The sequence below is a fragment of the Ranitomeya variabilis genome, chromosome 2 (assembly GCF_051348905.1).
Source record: "Ranitomeya variabilis isolate aRanVar5 chromosome 2, aRanVar5.hap1, whole genome shotgun sequence".
NCBI classification, from domain to species: Eukaryota; Metazoa; Chordata; class Amphibia; order Anura; family Dendrobatidae; genus Ranitomeya; species Ranitomeya variabilis.
In genome coordinates, this window is record NC_135233.1 from 908,084,594 (window position 1) to 908,108,435 (window position 23,842).

The 23,842-nt window shown below is 41.2% G+C and overlaps 1 protein-coding gene across 3 annotated transcripts in view; it reads left to right on the forward strand.

The window, feature by feature from the left end:
• The window catches only part of PLD1 (phospholipase D1), a 327,109-nt gene that overhangs the window by 218,976 nt on the left and 84,291 nt on the right, over nt 1-23,842 (forward strand). For all 3 annotated transcript variants that reach the window (XM_077290541.1, XM_077290540.1, XM_077290542.1), the window contains 9 exons: nt 296-432; nt 3,173-3,318; nt 3,396-3,501; nt 4,385-4,450; nt 6,179-6,237; nt 12,309-12,401; nt 12,822-12,974; nt 17,557-17,706; nt 20,076-20,159. In XM_077290541.1, the coding sequence (XP_077146656.1) occupies nt 296-432; nt 3,173-3,318; nt 3,396-3,501; nt 4,385-4,450; nt 6,179-6,237; nt 12,309-12,401; nt 12,822-12,974; nt 17,557-17,706; nt 20,076-20,159 (994 nt within the window). The remainder of the gene's footprint in view (nt 1-295; nt 433-3,172; nt 3,319-3,395; nt 3,502-4,384; nt 4,451-6,178; nt 6,238-12,308; nt 12,402-12,821; nt 12,975-17,556; nt 17,707-20,075; nt 20,160-23,842) is intronic.

The window sequence follows — 23,842 nt, forward strand, 5'->3', positions numbered from 1 at the left end:
CTTTTTAAGTGGTGGAACTTGCACTATTGCTGACTGAAAAAATACTTTTTTACCCCACTCTTTTCCTTTTGTTTTTTCATAATTTTGTAGACCGTTTTTTATTCCATTTTTTTTACCTTTTTTATTTTTTATCCACAGAGCTTCTGAACTTTTTTTCTAAAGGGACTTCACCAGCCAGAACTTGCCATAATGCTAAATTATTTTTTTCTTTGATCCCTGCTGTCAGGACGGTGTTTCCAGCTGTGCCCCACCTATGTTTCCATCACATTTAGTTATACCCTGCTCTTTTTCGTAGGTGTCAGCATTCCCTTTTCTGCAATTTATAACACGCAAGGTTTTAAGGAGCCCGACCTTCAAACATTCTTAATAGGATGCCCCATTAAAGTTAGGGTCCTAGAAGTGGAGAGGTTTGCTTCATCATCAACTTCGAAGGTATGAACAATAAATTCTCTTTTTTTATTTACAATAATTTGTCAAAGACCTGTACACTTCTTGTAATAGCTCCTGGAATTTGTGATCACGATATTCTGCATGTAGAAGGATATTAGCGACTGCACAATGCAAATGGCTAACACCACTTTGTATTCATAACCGTGTTCTACCAGTTTTCTTTTAATAAATAGTTAATACATCAATTCTATAGTTGAGCATTTACTGTATTGTTACAATTTTACCTATCCTGGATAAAACCCTATTTGTGCTTTACTTTTCTTTTCTCAGCACCATGTGTTAGTATACTCACCTACCGCCGTGGGATCCAGTGCCGATCTGCTTTTCTTCTCAGTGACGTCACTGCTCTTCAGACTCTCCAGGTCATTCTATGATCTATGTGTGAGCCGGAAGTCATTTTCTACAGAGCACTGACATCACTCAGAAGGGAAGCAGAACGGCGCTGGGTCCCTGAGAAGGATTTGGTAGGGGAGTATACTAACACACTCACTTTACAGTACATACACATGTACACAGATTTACTGGAAAAAAAAAAACTTCATGGGAGGGCTTCTTTAACCCCTACACCCCCTGGCAAGTTCTCTTTTTTTTTTTTCCTCCCCTTCTTCCAGGAGCCATGCCATATTTTTTTTTTTTCTCCCCATCAATATGTCTGTATGAGTTGCACTTCAAAATGACACCATCGATTTTACCATATAGTTTACTCGAAAACAGAGAAATAAATTCCAAGTGCGGTGAAATTGCCAAAAAAAAAAAAAATGCCACAATTTGTTTTTTATTAAATTTTTTTCATTTTTATTTACCATGTCCATTATATGGTAAAACTGACCTGCCATTATGATTCTTCAGGTTGTTACGAGTTCACAGATGGCAAAACCCGTATAGTTTATTATTTAAGTGATTTAAAAAAATCCAAAATTTGTATGAAAAACGTTATTGCGTTTTCTGCCATTTTTCGTGATCTGTGGCTGGGCGAGGTCTTATTTCTTTACGGCTTCAGCTGACTTTTTATTGATACCATTTTGGGACCGATACAATGATTTGAACTCTTATTGCATTTTATTGCAATGTTGCAGCAACCAAAAAACAATTTTGGTGTTTTGATTTTTTTTTTTCTCTCATTATGCCCTTTTCCAATCTGATTAATTTACATTATATTTTGAAACATGGGACATTTCTCATTGCAGTGATACCAAATATGTGTGGGGGGTTAAATAGTTTTATTTTTAAATGGGACAAATTATATTTTATATACATATTTTTTTTTTTTTTTTTTTTTTTTTTTTATTCACTTTTTTACTTTATTGGTTCTCTTTGGAGACTTGAAGCAGTGACCGTCCGATCATTTGTGCTGTACGATGAAATGACAATGTCCTGTGTATGCTGGCTAGGGGCTGGCGTTCCCAGGAGATTCACAATGACAGGCATGGGGGTCTTCTGCAGAACCCCGGCTGTCATGATAAACCATTGGTGCACTGAGATCATGCGACAGGGTCACTGATGGGCGGCGGAACTTATGTGCTTCCAGCCAGCACTTGTTAAATGCCGCTGTTGCCCAGCGTTTGGTTGGATCTTTAATAAAGCAATCAGCATGGGCATTTTGCATACAAAACTTGCATTACTAAAATGCATATTGTGGTAGAGACGCTCACTCCGCTGGACACAGAGGTAGAAATGGAACACTGTCACTTTAAGAACATGCTTAGTTTATTAAAGGCAGCTTAAACCAAGCTGGGAAAATAAACACGGCCCTCTGAGCAAAACACAATCCTTCTCCTAGCGTGGATCAGCCAGTCCAAGGTTAGCAATGTCCATGGTTCAGGTCCTTTAACACAGGCACAAACACTTTCCTGGAGTGCTTCCCCTCCAGACACTGACCACTGCTGCCTTTTGAGGCCAGCTACGTAAGCCCCAGAACATCGGACTCCTACCCCCATGTGACTGATCACATGACTGACACCACACACGTCCTGTCTGCACATGGTGGTGCCGGCTCTGCAGGTGGAGATAAGGTGGACATCCTTCCACCCACTCTATGGATGTCCACATTAAAGCCAGCCCGTTATGCAAGTTAGCTGAACCCTCCAGTACTTCACCAGTGACTTTGTCATAATACATTGATGAGAGAAGACCAGAAACCTTCTTTTATCATTTTTAGATTTAATTACAAATGTTAACAACTTTATCTGTTAGAACAATTGGTTGTACTTATGTATACCCCATGTGATTGTGGTCCTTCTCCCTTTCTCTGCAATTTGTTGATGTATTTAAGTGTACATATTACCTTGTTCCTTGTACATGTGGTTTTCCTGAGGAAGAAGCCTGATGACTTTAAAACTCGTTGAGAGTAAACCATTTTGAATTATCCTCTGACTCGTGAATTTTTTACTGGAATTTCAGTTGAGAAGAGAAAAATGACTATCCCAATACTACACTAACATATTAACACACACACACACTATATACACAGGTTTAGTGACAAAATAAGAAACAAACTTTAAATCGCTGCTATAATTTGAAACAAGATTTTAAATGCCACCCCCCATCTTTCTCTTGACTGGATCATATGGTCACATATATCACAGATTGCCAGGTTCTATGGAATTGTATGTTGAGTTGTAATCCCCCAGGAGGAAAGGCCATCATATGTTTAAACCTGTGGCCATTGCATCTTAAGGCGAGCACTGTCTGTCTTTAATCTTTTGGCTTATAATAATTCTAGACATCCGTTCTGAACATTTACACAATTGAGCTGACTCATGGGGAGTTCACGTGGCAAGTTAAGAGAAAATTCAAGCACTTTCAAGACCTCCACAGAGAACTCCTCCGATACAAAGCTTTCATCAGAATCCCGATCCCTACCAGGAGGTCTGTGTTTTTACTGGCACAATCTAGTTATTGATTTTACTGGATTGTGACTGTTGCATGAAGTTTTTATTTTTTAGCCACACAGTGAGAAGACAAACCGTAAGAAGAGGAGATGTCAGGTCGATGCCAAATTTGCCCCGGAATGCAGAGATAGTTCGAGAAGAGCAGTCATCCAGTAGAAGGGTGATTATTTCACTTGTTTACTGCATTTGGCTTCTTTCATTAGTGTGGATGAGGTGTGGTTATAGTTTTACCTTATTATTGTGACACCATGATAAATGCAGAATGGCCGTGGAAACACAATCTGCAAAGTATTGCTTATTAATACTACACTTCCCTGGCTCCGATCACTGAGTCACTTCAGATATACACATATGCACCATATATTTTGCTTTTTGTAGGTTAGTTCAGTATATTATTTAGTACTAGTATTCATTACTGCTAATGGCTGCAATGTCAAGCAATGTGTTTTCTCATGACTAATAACCCAACTATTATTACATATAATATAGTTGGGTCATTAGTTATGAGAAACCGTGTATGTGTGCTTTCTGTACATGTCCATATGCCAAGAATTGCACCTTTGTGCTTTTAAATGGCAGTTAACAGTGAAAACTGGCAGGCTTATAGTCATTTTGTACAACCCTCATACTAAGATGCAATCACTTAGGATATATCTCCTCCTATGTATCACTTAATCCCTGTTTTGTTTTTTGTTTTTTCTCTTATGAATATCAACACTCATGGTCGCAGATATTTTTTTTTTTTTTTTCGTTTTTTTTTTTTTAAGGGTTTTTTTTTTTTCCTTCATTTAATTTTTTTCTTTACTCTTCTCATCTGCCATGGTAATGCAGGTTCCGGACAAGAACATTAAAATTTGGGAATGTAAGCGATCATGCTACTATGCTCTCACATGATACATATCTATGCAGATATGCTTTATAATAAGTAAATTATGTCCATCGTCTGAGCTACCACAATTGACTTTTTTATATTAACATGTAAATACCGCAATGTATGTTGCATGATCTTTCCTAATGTGAAGAGTTCCTCTTTTTTGTTGCAGAAACAATTAGAGGATTACTTATCAGCGCTGTTAAAGATGCCAATGTACAGGAATTATCACGCAACAGTAAGTAAGATTTTGCGGCTTTACTTTTTGCTCCCCTTCCATTCCCGTAGAGTTGATGCAGCCTGTCCCAGCATTACTCAGAGTGGAGTAACCTGTGGTGACAATTGTCAGTGCTGGGAATAATGATTTCATGGTCAGTCCTGTTTGAACCTTTTAAAAAGAATCTGTCACTCGCCATAAATGTGTATCTTTTCCTGGTATAAGTGCCGTTGTTTCTCCTGAATCTGACGTTTATGGTTTGTCTTTAATTTATTTATTTTTGTTCCTGAGGTATGGAGATATGATGTGGCTCTTAACGCTTCTTTATGGGAGTCTTCTTGAGTATCACCACATCTCAGCAATGGAGAGGAGCAAGAACAAAAAATCTATTTTTGCATTGTTGGAGGTTCATCTTAATTATAGAATTATAGTGTAGTGTTATTTTTGTTTTTTTTCCTGCATGAATATAAAGTTGACATTCTATTTTTTTTTTATACCGTTTATCTTTTACACTAAAAGACCTGTTACACTCTATTTACATGCCTTTTGTCATATGTTCATAACCATTTTTAAATTGAATCTGTTACAAACAAAGCACTAACAAATTCACACTTTGGTTTCAGTTTTTGCTTCATTTGTGTAACATATCTGTGTTTACTCTGTACACTAAAGGTACCGTCACATTAAGCGACGCTGCAGCGATATCGACAACGATGCCGATCGCTGCAGCGTCGCTGGAGAGCTGTCACACAGACAGCTCTCCAGCGACCAACGATGCCGAAGTCCCCGGGTAACCAGGGTAAACTGCTATATTGCAGTCAAACAGAAGACATTTTGGGATAATTCCACCCTCACTCAAATGTATGCATCCTGTACTGTTACTATACCTGTATTTCATTTTATCTCAAAATGGAAATGAATGCAGAAATGGACCACTGGGCATGTAAACAGAGCCTTAAATTAAATCTTAAGGTTTTGTAGATGCCCAATAGATTTACATTTTTTAAATTAAAGGGAATCTGTCAGTAGGCTCAGCCATTTATGTAGGTCATAGGAAACTGATTAAAATGATATCTTGATATCTGAGAACTGTTATCTTATTCCAAAGAAATAAAGGAGCTGTTCAGGATTTTGGGCTTGTGAACTGATCTACATGAGAATCTGCGTCCAGACTAAAGGGGCTTTACCAGTGTGAGACATGTAATGGCTGTTCTCTTGATCTCACTGCAGAGCGGGGTGTGATTATACCTGACACATCTGCAGGTTCCTCTCAGCTTCCATCTCACAGACCGACACTGCTGTAAAATTATTGCGTGCAGCAGAGCTGTGAGAGCTGCAGCTGCTAACATGCTTGTTATGAAACGAAGTTCAGTTCTGCGTTAATTACATGACTGGAACTGGTAACTGTATTTTGTTTGCCACCAGCTCATTAATTTCTTCTTGTTCTGTTAGCACACACACAGTGTTCACTACTGAACACTGAAGGCCTTGCAATGAAAGATTACGTCCTGAAACCAGTGCCACAGTCATGATGTACTTTGTGGGCAGAGTTTGTACGGCCCTCGAAAGATGGTGTAAATATCAAAATGGCCCTTGGCAGAAAAAAGATTACCCACCCCTGCTTTAGCGTATCAAAGTAAAATTCTGAATAAATTGAGAATTTTATTTTCCTTTTTGTCCCCAGCCTTCAGTGTATTAATAACTTCTATATATCTGTATGTAATTACATTGTAACATACTTTATTCCAGAGAGAATTTATTGATGTGAATCAGCTATCATTCATCCACGACCTTGGGCCGAAGGGCATGTAAGTTTTATATGATTAGTTTTACCAACTGCTCCCTATTCTTTTTATGGAGGTTGTGTGGGGTCTTGAGGTTGTCATTTGCTGTTCACTGGAGGAGTATGCATGGGGGAATGCGGTGTGCCTTTCTTTTTTCTTCATCTTTTTTCTAGCGTAATTCCTACTCATAATATTGTACAGCTGCATCAACATTGTGTTCTCCCGTTGTATTAATGTTTTTTTAAGCAATTGACTAAGACATCTTTCTCAACATATTTTTATGCTTGCTAAGTTTGGGCTCCCATATTTGGAGTAAGTTCTGCAAACTAGTTACCATTTTTTTTATTTTATTGAACTTTGAGAACAAAAATCATTACCAGGTTTGTAGTGTTGCATTTTTGTGTTCTTTTTCCTCCTCTCTACTCCAATTAGCTTGGCTTACTTCTGAAATTCTGTATAAAAATAGCACTCAGCCGGTATTCTGCTAAGAAGATAATCCTCACAAGTCTGACAAACTAGTGGTAGATATGTCACTATTACTGTTGTATAATAGTAAGAAATGCTACCGTAACCAGCTGGATGTAATTGTGCTAAAGATTTGTAAAGTTTATATTACATTTTGTACTCGAGTGAGAAGTTGTGCATCAGCGTATAGGTCGAATTCTTAAACATCCGGAATTGAATAGGACATGAGCTTGATACCTGCTTATTGTTATTGCAGGGCCGGACTGGCCATCGGGCATTTCTGGCAAATGCCAGAAGGGCCGGTCCCTGTAGTGGGCCGCTCGATCTGTTGCCCCTTTCACGCTGTCAGCCGGCGTTCTGTTTTCTGCAGCCAGCACACCAGGCAGCCTCAGATTGCCTTGTGCACACGATCGCGCTGCACTTCCAAAATCACTGCCGCTGCCACGCTAGACAGGATGAAGTTGATGGCCGCGGTCTGATGTCCTGATCAAAGCTGCAGTGAGGTAACACAGCCACAGGGCAGGAGGGGGGGAGAGGCGCGCTCTGCTCTTCTGTGCTGCTCGGACCCTGCCACTTAATGCAGCCGCTTGTGATCAGGAGTCAGGACATCAGACCGCTCACTTTCTCCTGTCCAGTGAGGCGGCAGGGACAGAAAGGATTTACGAGCTGCTGATAACCTTGCCCTGAGTGCACGGAGCAGAAGCACAAAAGCCCCAGAGTTGTACCTGGAGCTAGCAAAGAAGTTACAGGCAAGCATTAATAGAATTAAGAAAAAAAAAAGCTGTGTCCACTCTTCTATGGCACTATCTCAAAAGAAAACCACCATTCCTGTGGTGAACTATAACTACCAGCATGCAATAGGAGCTGCTGTACATGCTGGGAGTTAGTTCTCCTCAAAAGCAGGGATAATAGTCAACCATGGGACATAGATGGCACCTATGGGATCTTAAAGGAAATCTGATGGCTGAGGGTATGTTTCCATGTGGCGTATTTGCTGTGGATTGGATGCAGCGGCCAGATGTTACAGCATAGTGGAGGGGATTTTATGAAATCCCATCTCCACTATGCGTGTAGGGACACTTACGGCTTCCCTGCGGGGACGCACATGCGGCACGTCTTTCCAGACCGCAGCATGTCTATTTATCTTACGGAGCCGCTCAGTCTCCACAAGATAAATATCACCGTTCTATGTACAGGATGCGGTGATTCTGTCTGCACGGTTAATCAACATTTGCTGGATCACCGCGCATACAAAAGCTGGCAGCGCTTTGGACGGGGCGGGTGTCCACTGCGTCCAAAGCGCTTGGAATATGCCACGTGGAAACATAGCCTTATGCATCCACAGGCCGCATGTATCAGATATTGGCTGTATGATTCCAGAAAGGTATGGTTGACTCTGAAATGCTGCTGTGTTTCAGGGTAAATGCTGCCGAGGACCAAGGCATACCGGGCTTATATTATACAGACTGTGCCGAATATGTGCTGCCCATGGGTCACACAGCAAGTATCAGCAGTCAGGTTCACTTTAAAGGGTTTGCTCAGTGCTGCTTACTTCTGCATTGGGAGGCGAGCAGCGGTGAAGACATAGTGTACAAATACCAAATGGGACAGATGCATGAATGGCAGCTATCATGGCCGTGTCTTGGTGGTTATGGTTTCATCACAGGGTATCACCACCACTCAGTTCCCAATTTAGAAATAAATGATGCCGGAGAGACCCTTTAATTCATTGTATATCAATGACAACTCCAAACAGAAAAATTACTGTTAGTGGTCAATGATTTTTTTTGTGGAAAGAAAAATGTAAAAAAAAAAAAATTAAATTTGATATCTTTGTAATCATATCAAGAGCCAGAATTAAGTTATCTTGTCATTTATACTTCAGTGAGCTTAAAAAAACTAAATTTAGATATACATACATATATACAATATATACAATTGAAGAGTTACGCCTGTTCCTCCTCTGCAGTTTGTTGTAAAAAAATACCCACTGCTGCTGCACCCGGCGTCTGTAAATGTCTGCACCTCTGACATCACGGCAATAGCGCTACAGAGAATTAGCTTCTGAGCTCCTGATTGGCTGCAGCGTTAATGATGTGACATGAGAACTGTAGACACTGGATCTGCGGAGTGTGGATAAAGTACAGTTTGTTTGGGTGTAGTGATATGTGATGTATCGGATAGCACTCGGCCCAGTGTTATTCTATGGGGCAGAGCAGCTCAGCAATTATTTTCTCATGCTGAATTGGCATGAGAGAACAATGGCAGCATGCTGTGATTGGCAGCAGGACTCGGCTCACTCGCACCCATACAAGTCTATGGGTGTGAGTGACAACGCACTGCACTCAGATATCATACCAGTGCAGTCCAATATATGCTAAGTGTATGACCCCGGCCTAAGGGTACCGTCACACAGTGCAATTTTGATCGCTACAACGGCACGATTCGTGACGTTCCAGCGATGCATTTACGATATCGCTGTGTCTGACACGCTACTGCGATCCGGATCCCCGCTGAGAATCGTACGTCGTAGCAGATCGTTTGAAACTTTCTTTCGTCGTCTAGTGTCCCGCTGTGGCGGCATGATTGCATTGTGTGACACAGGTTGTATACGATGTGCGCACAGTAACCAACGGCTTCTACATCGCAAATACGTCATGAAATTATCGCTCCAGCGCCGTGTATTGCAACGTGTGACCGCAGTCTACGACGCTGGAGCGATACTTATACGACGCTGCAACGTCACGAATCGTGCCGTCGTAGCGATGAAAATGGCACTGTGTGACGGTACCCTTAGGCTACTTTCACACTTCCGTCTTTTAGAATCAGTCACAATCTGTCAAAGTGTTGAAAAGACGGATCCTGTGCAGATTGTAAAAAACAGATGCACTGGATCCTGTTTTTTGACGGATGCGTCGATGCAGCAGCTGCAGGAAAAATGGGTTAAATTAAAGGAATAGAAATCCTTCCAGGCATGCTCAGTGTAAAAAAACGGAATCTGTTGCTGGATTCCGTCATTTGACGGACAGTAACGGATCCTGCACCCATAGGCTTCCATTCTAGCCAACGACGGATGCCGCAGGATCCGTCGCTGTACATTTTTTCGACGCAGACAAAAAACGTTACATTGAACGTTTTCTCCAGATGACGGTCCGCCAAAACACGACGGATCTGTCGCACGACGGATGCGATGTGTGGCCATCGGTCGCGATCCAGCGCTAATACAAGTCTATGGGAAAAACACGGATCCTGCGGGCACATTTGCAGGATCCGTTTTTTTCCCAAAACGACGCATTGCAACGGATCTGAAAAGAAGGAACTGTGAAAGTAGCCTAAGAGCGATAAATAATTCTGAGCTGTAATACTGGGCCGTCTGTGACTGTATGTTATATAGTCGTGTTACACTCACCCCACGCCTTGTAACCTACAAGTGCACAAAGATATTATACAGTCACCATGTGACAAGTGGGCCTGTGTGACTTCAAATGCCAGGGCTGAATTTTAGTCCCAGACCGGCCCTGTGTTATTGTGATGTGTTTCTCCCTTCGAGAAAGTGAACAGTGCTCGACAAATCTTTTGTCAGAGTTTATCATGCTATTGGTTTGTCACACAGCAAGCTGGATGTTGAATCTGGTCCTGGTTGCCCTTGGGGTTAAGCCCACCCTGTACCCTAGATTTCTTAAACATATTTGCAGTGATCACTACATGTCTGACGAAGAGTGTTATACCCGATGTCATGGCAAATGTAAAATGGGATAAATCTATAAAGCTATCTCTCTCTCATATTGAGGATTGAAACATGGCTTCATCATAACTTTGAATGGGAACAAGAACTAGCACTCTACACACTCTACATGACCCCCTGTTAAGTTACAGGTAATTGAAGTAGGGCCACAAAATCATTCCAAAGGCTGGAAGTTTACACTTTTTTTTTTTTTTTCAATGACAGGCATATAGTGATGGGAGACAATATTTTCAGCCTTGTGGCGAATGTAACGCATTTGCTAACATCACTACGTGGTCTGCACATCAGACCCAAATTAATATTAGCCAGATGAATAGTGATATATGCCATGTTTTTATCTATCGAAAGCTAATATCATGATGGGGAATGTGGCATTATCTCCCGCCTGGGACTTCAAAGTGGGCAGATATCCTGAAGATCAGGAATCCCATAATTTTTTGGGACCTAGGCATATCCCATTGACCATATACATTCACTGTGACGTGCCCAATAAGCTGCTTAGTAGCGAAAGCAGCCATGGCCATCAGTAGTCAATGGTGTAATTGTCATGACAATTGGCAGCTGTGGAGTTGAGATTTTGGACAAATTTGTGACAGCGGTAGGATATCTGTGATCCTCTGGCTGTTCCCCGACATGCGAAAAGTTACTTATTTCTGTACCTATGGCATTGTAATCAGTGGAGCTATGATACTCATAATAAATCTTCTGTAAAGCATATCTATATGTCTTTTGGTGTGCAGTTCCTTCCTCCTGTCTGCTACAGTCTTTAGGCTGGTCATACACATTGGTTATCGGCCAAATGATGTTTGGACTGATAGCTATGTCATCTGACAGCTCCCATACACAGGAACTCTGCCGAGTGCTCTTCTGTTCACTTCGAGAAAGCCATCAACTGATGCAGCCAGCGGCTAATCTCAGGGAGAACAATGTGATAGTCAGTCCAACATTTCTGACCATCAGTCGCCAGCGCCTCCATAAATAGTAGACCGTCCCTGTCGATATCAGCGGGTTCAACCAACTTTTGTCTACTGTTTATGGGAGCCTTTACAAGAGCTGGCACCGGTTTCATGTTACACTACTTCCTAAGGGTGTGCCTCTTATCTTATTGATGTAATAAGAATTTTGTCTTATTACAACAAAACAGAATTATTCGTCTTTAGCAACCATGGCCTGTCCGTCTTTGTCAGCTGCTAGCAGATGCATCTCATTTATATGGACGATCCTAGAAACCGCAAGGTCTGTTCGTGAGTTCCACTGTGTGAACCCAATGGACACATCTCTTTTCTGTTGGTAAAACTCTGTGTATTCCAAATAGAAGAAAAAATGAATGGCACTGAGATAAATGTAATGAGTCACTTACTGGTATAGAGGGCTACACTCTGAATCATTGGCACATTATGGGAGTAAAGTAACTTGGTGGAGGGTGCTTACCAAGAAGAAACATGTAGATAAATCCAAACGAAGAGGAAAGCAGCAACACTTTTGTTTTGTGACGAAGAAACCTTAGTCCTTTATTTCCAATAAGCGTGGTTAACGCGAAACGGCCGTCGTCCTTTTTACTTGCACTGCCCCTGCCCTGTTTACCTTGTCCATGAATTTATATTGGAAATAAAAGACTAAGGTTTCTTCTGGATAAAACCCTGTGTATTGAATAGCAATTTACTGGAACTTGGGAGTGCTAAAATAAAACTTTTTCGAAATTCTGGACTTGGAAGGGTCACTTGGCGAATCTCCACTGTCTCCATAGCAGTGGTATGTAGAAATGTTGACAGATGCATTGTTCTAAAATTGTCAGTTGTCATTAGAACTCATTCACTCTAAAGTAAGCTGTGGTCATTATAATACAATGATAGAAGTTGACACAATCTTTCTATACTTTATACAGAGAGGGCATGATCATGAAGAGATCTGGTGGGCACAGAATACCTGGTTTGAATTGCTGTGGACAAGGAAGCGTGTGCTACCGTTGGTCAAAGAGGTACTGGAAGAATGCACCTGAATTTTCACAGAAACCTATTCAGATACCATTTTGATCTGTTTTCATGTTCCAAGAGAGCTGATTTACCTGGCATGTCTGGTATATGGGCACTACCATCTTCTCCATTTGATGAGATGAAATGTTTAAACTCTTCATACAAACGACAAGCTTGAACCTGTTGATCTTATGTGTATAACTTCTGCTATTTTGGAAATCAGGATTGAGTATAATAATTTCTTCATGCCCAATCATAAATTTGTAATAGATGAGTAGTCATATTTGAGCTTCCCTAAGCGGAGTGCAAATATTTTTTTTAGATCAAAGTATAAAAGGTCCAAATTTGTGTGCTCTTTGCAAGTCATGTTACATTTTTCCCTGCAATCTAAAAGAATATTATCATTTCTCTCATAAATTTTTCAGGTGGCTGGTGGTGAAAGATTCTTTCCTTTTGTACATGAAGTCCGACACTGGAGCCATATCCTTTGTTCTGTTAGTTGATAAGGAATTCAACATAAAGATTGGGAAGAAAGACACCGAGACCCAGTATGGCTTGCGAATAGACAATCTCTCCAGGTGGGGTTAAGCCATTCAGTCAGTTTCCACTCTTTTACTTTACAAGAATTGCATTTTTCTCATGGTTAGCATTTTCTGTGTAGATGATGGATGTTAGAAGTTTTGTGGTTGAAATCAAGGTTTACTTAAAGTAAATGTACCCTCATGCAATCTTGTAAATGTTTTGGATACTGGAGAATTCTTTGGCGTGCATATTATATCTCACGGTGTCTATTCAATGTGATCTTCTGTAATTAAATGATGACTTCTGCACGTGTCTGGATCACATAGATGTACAGAGGTCTCTCAACCTACAAAATTATATAGTTACAGAATGACTATTGCTTGCTGGAACCCATGGAAAACTAGTTGCATCCAAAGACTCCAACACGCACCCAAACATTCAGGGTCTGAGACTGTAATGTGGCGTGAAGAATTATGCATTATACACTGGCACCATAGTGGCACGTAATCGTCACCATCTTGTCTTGTGTTCATACAGCATTCACTTGCAATTGTGCTATAGGAAGGGAGGCGCATGTCATATCTGTGCATGTGGTATGGCTCCCATTCCCACAGGCTGCACATTGCTGTTTTAATGCTGTTTGTAGTGTTTTCATGTTTACTACTATCGAGGCCGCACTGGTCTGTATGTCTGGCCATTTATCCCTTTGCCTACTTCTAAAGTTGGCGTGTTTTATTATGTATTTTTCTATGGGAGGTTGCACTCTTCCCAAGTGTATAACAATGCGGAGGACTTTGAGAAAGGGGAAAAAGCCGAGATTAGCCTCATTTCTCACAGCGAGTAGGCTGAAAAAAAACAATAAGGGAAAATCTCATCAGAGCAGGACTTTATCATCACAGCAAGTAGCTGAAAGGTGGAGGTGAATGTCCTGGTAGTGCAACATTTGAGTGTTCCTAAGGCCACATTCACACGTTCAGTATTTGGTCAGTATTTTACCTCAGTATTTGTAAGCCAAAAGCAGGAGGAAAAGTATAATAGAAACATATGCACCACTTCTGCATTTATCACCCATTTCGGGTTTTGGATTAAAAATACTGACCACATACTGAACATGGCTTTAGTTTTTCAGGATGGAGCATGGAGGCGGCTTCCCAGTGTTCTGGTTTTCATGATCTGTGGAACATGTTTGTCCCTTTAGTCAAAATACATGCATGTAATTGATTAGATCTTTCAGACAATTGCTTGTCCCACAGATTTAGTCTCAAAGAACAATTTAAATGTTAATATAAATTCACCTTCTGGTGGTCCAGGAGAGGCTATCTTAACTTGCCTACATCATAACGGGAGGCCAACTCAACCGGTTCTTATTTACATGTACAGCAAGCTTCTCTCTCATCGTATAGCCATTTTCTTTTTTTTCTCTCTAAATCTGACTATATGGCCACCTGTTTTGCAATATATCCATACTGCATCACAACCAATGACTGTGAATTTGGCCGCATTGCAACACAAAGTTGCCGATACCTTGCCCTGAAAGGTGGCAGAAATCTAACCCTAGTGATTTCTGCATGACCACATTCTGCAGAAAATTTTAATATTAATGTGAATAGCAATCAACAAGTCGCTGTGCTGCTCTAGTCTACTGGAGATATTACTAGTACATGATGATGTGTGAGCTTGCTACATTTGTGGGTTTTCCTGGATGCAAAATGAAAGTATTAAATATTAGAAAAAAAATGATCAGGCATTGTTAGGGTTATGAAACCTAGGTGCTTTCTGTAATAATTGAGGGAATTCTACAAAGTTTTCCTAACAGTGCAGTTTTGTTTCCTTAAATGGACTATAAGATATATTGGCAGACGAGATTGTGTGGTTTAAGGCCATGTGCACACGTTCAGGATTTTTCGCGTTTTTTTCGCGTTTTTTCGCTATAAAAACGTGATAAAAACGCGAAAAAAACGCTTACATATGCCTCCTATTATTTACAGGGTATTCCGCATTTTTTGTGCAAATGTTGCATTTTTTTCTGCGAAAAAATCGCATCACGGAAAAAAAAGCAACATGTTCATTAAAAATGCGGAATTGCGGGGATTCCGCACACCTAGGCGTGTATTGATCTGCTTACTTCCCGCACGGGGCTATGCCCACCATGCGGGAAGTAAGCAGATGATGTGCGGTTGGTACCCAGGGTGGAGGAGAGGAGACTCTCCTCCACGGACTGGGCACCATATAATTGGTAAAAAAAAAAGAATTAAAATAAAAAATAGTGATATACTCACCCTCTGATGGCCCCCGAAGTGTTCCCGCCTCTCCGGTGCATGCTTTCTCTTCCGTTCCTATAGATGGTGTGGTTCAGGACCTGTGATGACGTCGCTGTCTTGTGATTGGTCGCGTGACCGCTCATGTGACTCACGCGACCAATCACAAGCCGCGACGTCATTGAAGGACCTGGACCACACCGGCATCTATAGGAACGGACGCCGCTGAGGAGATTGGCTGTCTGCAGAGGGTGAGTATAACCATTTTTTTTATTTTTTTTATTATTTTTAAACATTCTATCTTTTACTATAGATGCTGCATAAGCAGCATCTATAGTAAAAAGTTGATCACACTTGTCCAACACTGTTTGACAAGTGTGACCAACTTGTCAGTCAGTTTTCCAAGCGATGCTACAGATCGCTTGGAAAACTTTAGCATTCTGCAAGCTAATTACGCTTGCAGAATGCTAAAAAAAAAAACGCAAAAAAAACGCAAAAAAAAAAATGCGGATTTCTTGCAGAAAATTTCCGGTTTTCTTCAGGAAATTTCTGCAAGAAATCCGGACGTGTGCACATGGCCTAAGAGCAGTGTTCTTATCCAAATGACCTTACTGAGATTGCCATGTCTCTTATCACTCACTAACTTAATGGCAGAATTATCAGCTCAAATAGAAATTGTATTACGCGCTTTAGCTGGGATTGAATAAATAATGAAAATGGTCTATGCTATGATCATCATTTGGCATAACTCCATGCAGGCAGATTTCAATATTCTATTTATTGTGATAAACTCAACAACAACAATACAGGAGAAAGACCCTCAAAGCTAAGTTGTGGACCCACTTTCTTGTCATGCAGACCATCTTTCAGCATCAAGAAGTTTAGAAGCTTTTCGCTACCTCCCCTGCCACAATTTGTGAATTGACAACTCTGCATTTGCTGCCAGTATGTTATATACGGTACTTCTGGTGACTGAATAATAGGAGAGGAAACCAAGGTCAAAATACAATTCCATAAAGCAGCGACTTCCAAAATATTGCTTTGAACACTCTAGTATAATACAACCATTTGGTGATTTTTTTATAAATTAGGATTGTGTAATCAACTACTGAAAGCTGTATTATTATATGATATGGTAACCCATTCCACTAAAAGTTTCTAAACTGCAAAAACTGTATTCTACTAGAATTATAATATGTGATCTTACAAAATTACGTCTTCACATCAGATGCTCGTGCCGTTATGTACAAATAATCAGTAGAACAATCCACATACGGTAGTTAGATACCCCTCTAAGGCTGGTTTCACACTTGCGTTTTGATCTGCAGCGTTTTAGCGCTAAAAAACGCATGCGTTTTTTTTCCTATACTTAACATTAAAAAACGCATGCGTTTTTTAGCGTGCGTTTTGACGCGTGCGTTCATTTGCAGAAATGCAACATGTAGTAGTTTCATGCGTTTATTCGCGGCAAAAAAATGCATTGCTGTCTATGTAAACGCATGCGTTTTTAAGCACATGCGTTTGCTTGCGTTAAAAACGCATGCGTTTTTACCAAAAAACACAAAACACAAGAAAACCCTAAGCACAAGAAAAAACAAGAAAACCCTAACCCTAAACACAAGAAAAAACAAGAAAACCCTAACACTAGGGTTACTAGGGATCCTAAACCTAACCCTAACCCTAAGGTTAGGATCCCTAGTAACCCTAGGGATCCTAACCCTAACCCTTAGGGTTAGGGTTAGGATCCCTAGGGTTAGGGTTAGGGTCCCAAGGGTTATGGTTAGGGGTAGGGATAGGGGTAGGGTTAGGATCCCTAGGGTTAGGGGTAGGGTTAGGGTTAGTGTTTGGATCCCTAGGGTTAGGGTTAGGGTTTGGATCCCTTTATCACTTTGATGGTGGGGGGTGGCTTATCAGTGACCTGGTGACTAGGACATTCTAATAAAAAGCTAACCCTAACCCTAGGGATCCTAACCCTAACCCTAGCTAATTCTATTAATAGTGTGTTTTCTAGTTGATTTTGATGATTGGCAGCTGTCACACACTTCTCAGCATGCGTTTCAAAAACGCAACCGCGGGTAAAAATGCATGTTGTGGGTTTTTTTGCCGCAAAAACGCATGCGTCTAAATAACGCAGCGTTTGCATGCGTTTACATGCGTTTTTTCACCACATGCGTTTTTTAAAAAAACGCTGCAGATCAAAACGAAAGTGTGAAACCAGCCTTAGTATGTACCTCCCAACCACTGACTTTCTGTCCTTATTACAACAGCATGCAGTAAATTTGATGTAATCGAAAGGCATTAAATAAATAAAATTATGATATGGATTATTATGTTCCCCTTGACCTTAACAATTGAGCGTATGTTTTTTGCGTTTTTCTAGGTCTCTAATTTTGAAGTGTAACAGCTACAGACATGCACGATGGTGGGGTCAGGCCATTGAAGAATTTGTTAGGAAACATGGGAAAAACTTTCTGACTGCTCACAGATTTGGATCATATGCAGCACTTCAAAAGAACACTCTGAGTAAATGGTATGTGCTATGCCTGGAATATCTTCTGTATACTGTTTAATTTGTCAGATTTGGTAGTCTGTAGATGTCATATGTAATCCTAGGAATGAATATGCAGTGTAAGAATATCTGCTATGATGTTTTTCATTGAAATATTTACAGTGGGAAAAATAAGTATTTGATACACTGCATATTTTGGAAGTTTTCCCACCTACAAAGAATGGAGAGGTCTGTAATTTGTATCGCAGGTACACCTCAACTGTGAGACACAATCTAAAAAAAAAAAAACAGAAAATCACATGGTATGATTATTAAATAATTAAATTGTATTTTATTTCATGAAATATGTACATGATCGCCAACCAACCAGCAATAATTCTCTTTCACAGACCTTTTAGTTTTTCTTTAAGAAGCCTCCTACTTTGCACTCATTACCTCTATTAATTGCACCTGTTTGACCTGTATAAAAGACACCTGTCCATGCACTCAATCAATCACACTCCAACCTTTCCAGCATGGCCAAGACCAAAAAGCTGTCCAAGAACGCCAGGGACAAAATTGTAGACCTGCGCAATTCTGGGATGGGCTACAGGACAATAGGCAAGCAGATTGGCAAGAAGGTAATGAATGTCAGCGCAATTTTGAGAAAATTGAAGAAACACAATCTTCCTCGGTCTGGGGCTCCATGCAGGTTCTCGCCTCGTAGGGTAAGGGTGATTCTGAGAAAGATCAGGAATCAGCCCAGAACTACATGGGAGGGCCTGGTAAATGACCTGAAGATAGCTGGGACCACAGTCTCAAACATTACCATTAGTAACACATGACGCTGTCATGGATTAAAATATTGCAGGGCACGTAAGGTCTCCTGCTCACACCAGAACATGTCCAGGCCCATTTGATGTTCGCTGGTGACCATCTGTATGATCTAGAATAGGCATGGGAGTAGGTCATGTGGTCTGATGACCCCAAAATAGAACTTTTTGGTATCAACTCCACTCGCTGTGTTTGGCGGAAGTAGGAGGATGAGTATAACCCCAAGAACAGCATCCCAACCATGAAGCATGGTGGATGAAACATCATACTTTGGGGGTACACTTCTTCAAAGGAGACAGCACGACTGCACCATATTGAAGGGAGGATGAATGGGGTCATGTATTGTGAGATCTTGGCCAACAACCTCTTTCCCTTGGTAATAGCATTGAAAATGGTTCATGGATGGATTTTCCAGCATGACAGTGACCCGAAATACACAGCCAGGGCTAAGGAGTGGCTCCGTAAGAAGCCTTTCATGGTCCTGGAGTGGCCTAGCCAGTTTCCAGACCTGAACCCAATAGAATATTTTGGCGGAAACTGAAACGCAATGTTACCCCAGCGATGGCCACTTAAACCTTAAAGATCTGGAAAAAGATCTGTATGGAGGAGTGGGCCAAAATCCCTGCTGCAGTGTGTGCAAACTTGGTCAAGAAGTACAGAAAACGTCTGACCTCTGTAATTGCAAACAAAGGTTTTTGTACTGAATATGTTCTGTTCTGTTTTTCTATTGCATTAAATAATTATTTCATGCAATAAAATGCAAAATAATTATGTAAAAATCATACCATGTGATTTTTCTGGTTTTTATTTTATATTGTCTCACAGTTGAAGTGTACCTACAATAATAATTACAGACCTCTCCATTCTTTGTAGGTGGGAAAATTTGCAAAATCGGCAGTGTATCAAATACTTATTTTCCCGTGTGTATGAATGTGTATATGTATGTGTATATATAAAAATATAATGTGTGTGTGTGTGTGTGTATATACATATAGTTATATATCTATATAAAAATATACACGTGTGTGTGTGTGTGTAAAAATAAAATGCACATATTGCTTAATTTTTAAACTATTTAAATAAACAATGCATTTGTTTTCTTTTATATCGTAACCTGAATAGCTAAGTATATTTAATGTCTTTGATTTGTAACAGCATTTCGCTTTAAATTTACACATTTTAAATATTAGATATTTTGAGTTCATTGTGAATAAACTACTTATCCACTCTTGTATTTTATCTCTCATCTATAAGAGATCTGAAATTATTTTAATCATGCTTTCCCCATCATTTCATGAGGTTCTGCTGGAATGTTATTTCTGCACAGTAAATGATTATTCATCTGTAATTCACTTCTATTGTAACAGCTAATTTCAGCAAAAAATTAATTCCTGCAGATTGCCTTTTTATTACAATATTTGCCTCATGGCAAGAAATGAAATGGCCTCTATTATTATTGTGTCACAAGGTGATGCCATTGCTGTACAGTCATTCCAAAGTGCATAGTTGCTGATTACAATGTATCCTTCAGGAACATGACCTTATTGTCACATGGTGATAATTTTGCCTTGTTTTAGGTATGTCAATGCTAAAGGATATTTTAATGATGTGGCTGACGCAATGGAAGCAGCAAAGGAAGAAATTTTCATTACAGATTGGTGGTTAGTATTATTTTGTCCCAGACATTTCAAAACCCATAAAAATGTTATAGCTATTAATGTTCGTGTGTTGTTTAACACGTGCCCACGGTTCAAGTATAACGTTTATATAAGTGCAGCTAATAAAGAGAGATGCTAAAATCAGCCACACGTATGTATTATAATTACGTTTTTTGGAGCTGACATGATCTGTAGATATGACCTAATGTAGTGATCTTTAAAGAATATTAATTACAGCCAGCTTCAACCCAGCCAAAGATTGCATCAAATAGAGTGGAGATAAACTTATGTAAATAACACTTAATCGTTGTATAATGGACCGTTGTGTGATATGATTAGATTAGGTTTCCAAGTCTAATGGCAGATTTTCATGGTATCATTCAGGCCGCTAAATGAGCATTGTTTCGCTGTATACAAGTCATTTATTGGTCTATTTACACAGGCTGACAAACGTTCTATGTGCACAGAACAATCCAGATGCTATGATCACATCATTTGGAAGGGTGTGAGAGGGAGGGGGCTCCCTCTATCACCCACATCAGCACTCCCGCTATGAAACCACACATTGACCACCTGGTGTGCATGGTATGGTGGCCTGTTAGACCCAGCCATGGGCAGGATGCAACAGGAAAATTGCTTGTGTAATATCACAGTTCTCATACGTTGCAATTCTGGGGTATTGCAATACATGAGACCAGTGATCAGATTAATAAAAGTTAAAGTCCTATCGAGGGACCAAGTAAAACAAAAAAGTTAAGAAGATTAACGAAAAAATATTTTTAAAAAGCCCCCACAAACTAAAGAACAAAAAATGTTACAATAAATACACATTTATGTAAAAGCAAAAAGAAAGTACACATTTGGTATCTGGAATGACCTGACCTATAACACTTTCCCACTAGTTAACCCTTACAGTGAACACCGTAAAAAAGTTACACATGCTGTAGCTTTTTCATCATACTGCTAGAAAAGCAGTGGACTAAAAAGCGATCAAAAAGACGAATATAAATGAAAATGGTATAGCTGAAAAAATGGAATAGCTTGTCGTACAAAAAACAAGCTGCCATACAGCTCACAGTGTAAAAATAAGTTACCACACGATGAACATAAAAAAAAACCCTCCTGAATTGTTTTTTGTTCATTCTGCCTCACAAAAATCGGAATAGAAAACAATATAAATCTGGTATTGCTCTAATTGCACTAACCTGAAGAATAAAGTTGTCTAATCAATCTAATACCACGCGAGGAATTGGGTAAAATAAACATGTCATTTTTTTTTCTTCACCGCTAAGTGGTATAACACATGTTGTCAATATGCCCACTGCACCCCTAGATGATTTCATTAAGAGGTGTAATTTGTAAAATGAGGTCTGTTATGGGGGGTCCTGCTGTCCTGACACCTCAGATCTGCCAATGTGACATGGCACCGGCAAACCATTCCAGGCAAATCTGCTTTTCCGATATGGCGTCCTCTCCTTCTGAGCTATATACTGTGCCTAAAAAGTCATTTGACTACATATAGGGCACCAGGGCCGGTGTCAGTACCCAGGCAAGTGCCGGGACCCTGGCGAGACAAGGGGGCCCATTCAGGGCCGGCGTTAGGGGCAGGCAGCTGCTTAGGGCCCCCGCTCCCTCAGGGGCCCTCAGCTAGCGGCACATCAGCAGCCGCTATGGGGCCTCGGTGAGGCAGGGGGGCCCGCCTGTCGCCAGCGCCAACGCCGCCGCCGCATTGAACTATACCGGCGGTGTCTGCCGGTAAAGTCCAAAGCAAATGATGGAGGAGAGAGCGTCACCTGACGCTCCCTCTCCCATCATTTCCCACTCTGCCTCTGACACTGCCGCTATGGGTGCACGATAACGTCATTGCGCACTCGCTGTGTGTCAGGCAGTGCAGCAGTAGCCGCCGAGACCGGAGCAGGGAGCAGCGCGCAGCACAGGCACGTTGAGAGGTGAGGAGTGATTTTTTTTTTTTTTTGTAACTGAGTACTGGACTATGGTGCCATTCTTGGGGGAAGGGGGCTGTGCTGTATACTACATGGCTGTGCTATATACTACTTGGGTGTGTTATATACTATGTGGGCTGTGCTATATAGTATATGGGCTGTTATATGCTACGTGGGCTGTGTTCTATACTACATGGCTGTGCTATATACTACATGGGTGTGTTATATACTACGTGGGCTGTGCTTTAGTATATGGGCTGTTATATGCTACGTGGGCTGTGCTATATACTACATGGCTGTGTTATATACTACGTGGGCTTTGCTATATACTATATGGGCTGTTATATGCTATGTGGCCTGTGCTGTATACTACATGTCTGTGCTATATACTACATGGCTGTTATATATTACGTGGGCTTTGCTATATACTACAGTACATGGCTGTTCTATATACTAGATGGGCCATGTTATATACTATGTGGCTGTGCTATATACTATATGGGCTGTTATATGCTGCATGGGCTGTGCTATATACTACGAGGGCTGTGCTATATACTACGAGGGCTGTGTTATATAATATGTGGCTGTGCTATATACTATATGGGCTGCTATATGCTACGTGGGATGTGTTATATACTACATGGCTGTGTTATATGCGATCATGAATTGTGGTATGTGTTAAAGGGGGGGCCCACTGAGACTCTTTTGCCCAGGGCCTTCAAAAACCTGGAGCCGGCCCTGTAGGGCACGGCCGTTACATTGTGTAACAAATTCTGTGATCAATTTTCTCCTGTTAGCCCTTTAGTGGAAAAAAAAATGTAACTTTTAATTTTCATAGCCCAATGTTATACAATTCTGTGAAATGTCTGTGGGTTTAAAATGCTCACTAAACCACTAGAGGAATTTTTCGTGAGGTGTAGTTTCCAAAATGGGGCCACTTGTGGTGGTTTCTGCTGTTTTGGAACCTTGGTGATTCTCTTCTCCAAATGCGACATGATGTCCACAATCTATTCCAGACAATTTTATACTACAAAAATCAAACCTCACTGCTTCCTTTTCAAGCCCTTCCTTGTGCCCAAACAGTGGTTTTCTCTATCCCCCATGATATCCCCCATGATGGCACCACGGAGAGAGGGGTCCGCCCCCAGGGACAGGAAACCTACAGGTGAAAAAGGGCGTGCCTCTCTCCCACATCAGTTGGTTTCCTGTCCCTGACTGGGAACCTACAGCACGTTCCTGAAGATCCTTCGTGGAACCAGGGGCTGATCCAGTTCGGTTCCTGGCAGGGGGCGCCCTGTCACAGCTGGGTCGAGCGGTTTTTCTCCCCCCCCCCCCCCTTTTTTTTTTTCCCTTCCCTGAAGCACCACCGCTGGGGTCGGCGGGCCTGGAGGGTGAGTGAGGAGGGGAAGACAGTGAGGAGGATTAAGTCTGTCTTCCCCAAAAGAAAAAAAATAAAAGGGGAGGAAGGAGGCAGGTGGCGGCGGTCACCAAGATAGTCTCCGTACCGCTGCACAGCGGCGCATGGGGGTAGCGGCGGCTACCGACCCATGGGGTCCCAGACGAGATGCCGGTGGAGCTGGAGGCCAGACACGCGGGAACGCCGGCGCCATCAGGAGACGCCGAGGGCACTGGAGGTTGGTGGCGGTGGCCACCGACAGGTATACCTGTAATAAGGCAGCGGCGGCCCCCAGGAGCCGGCGGCCAGCAGGGCGCACAGCAGAGGAGTGGCGCGCGAGACTGGAC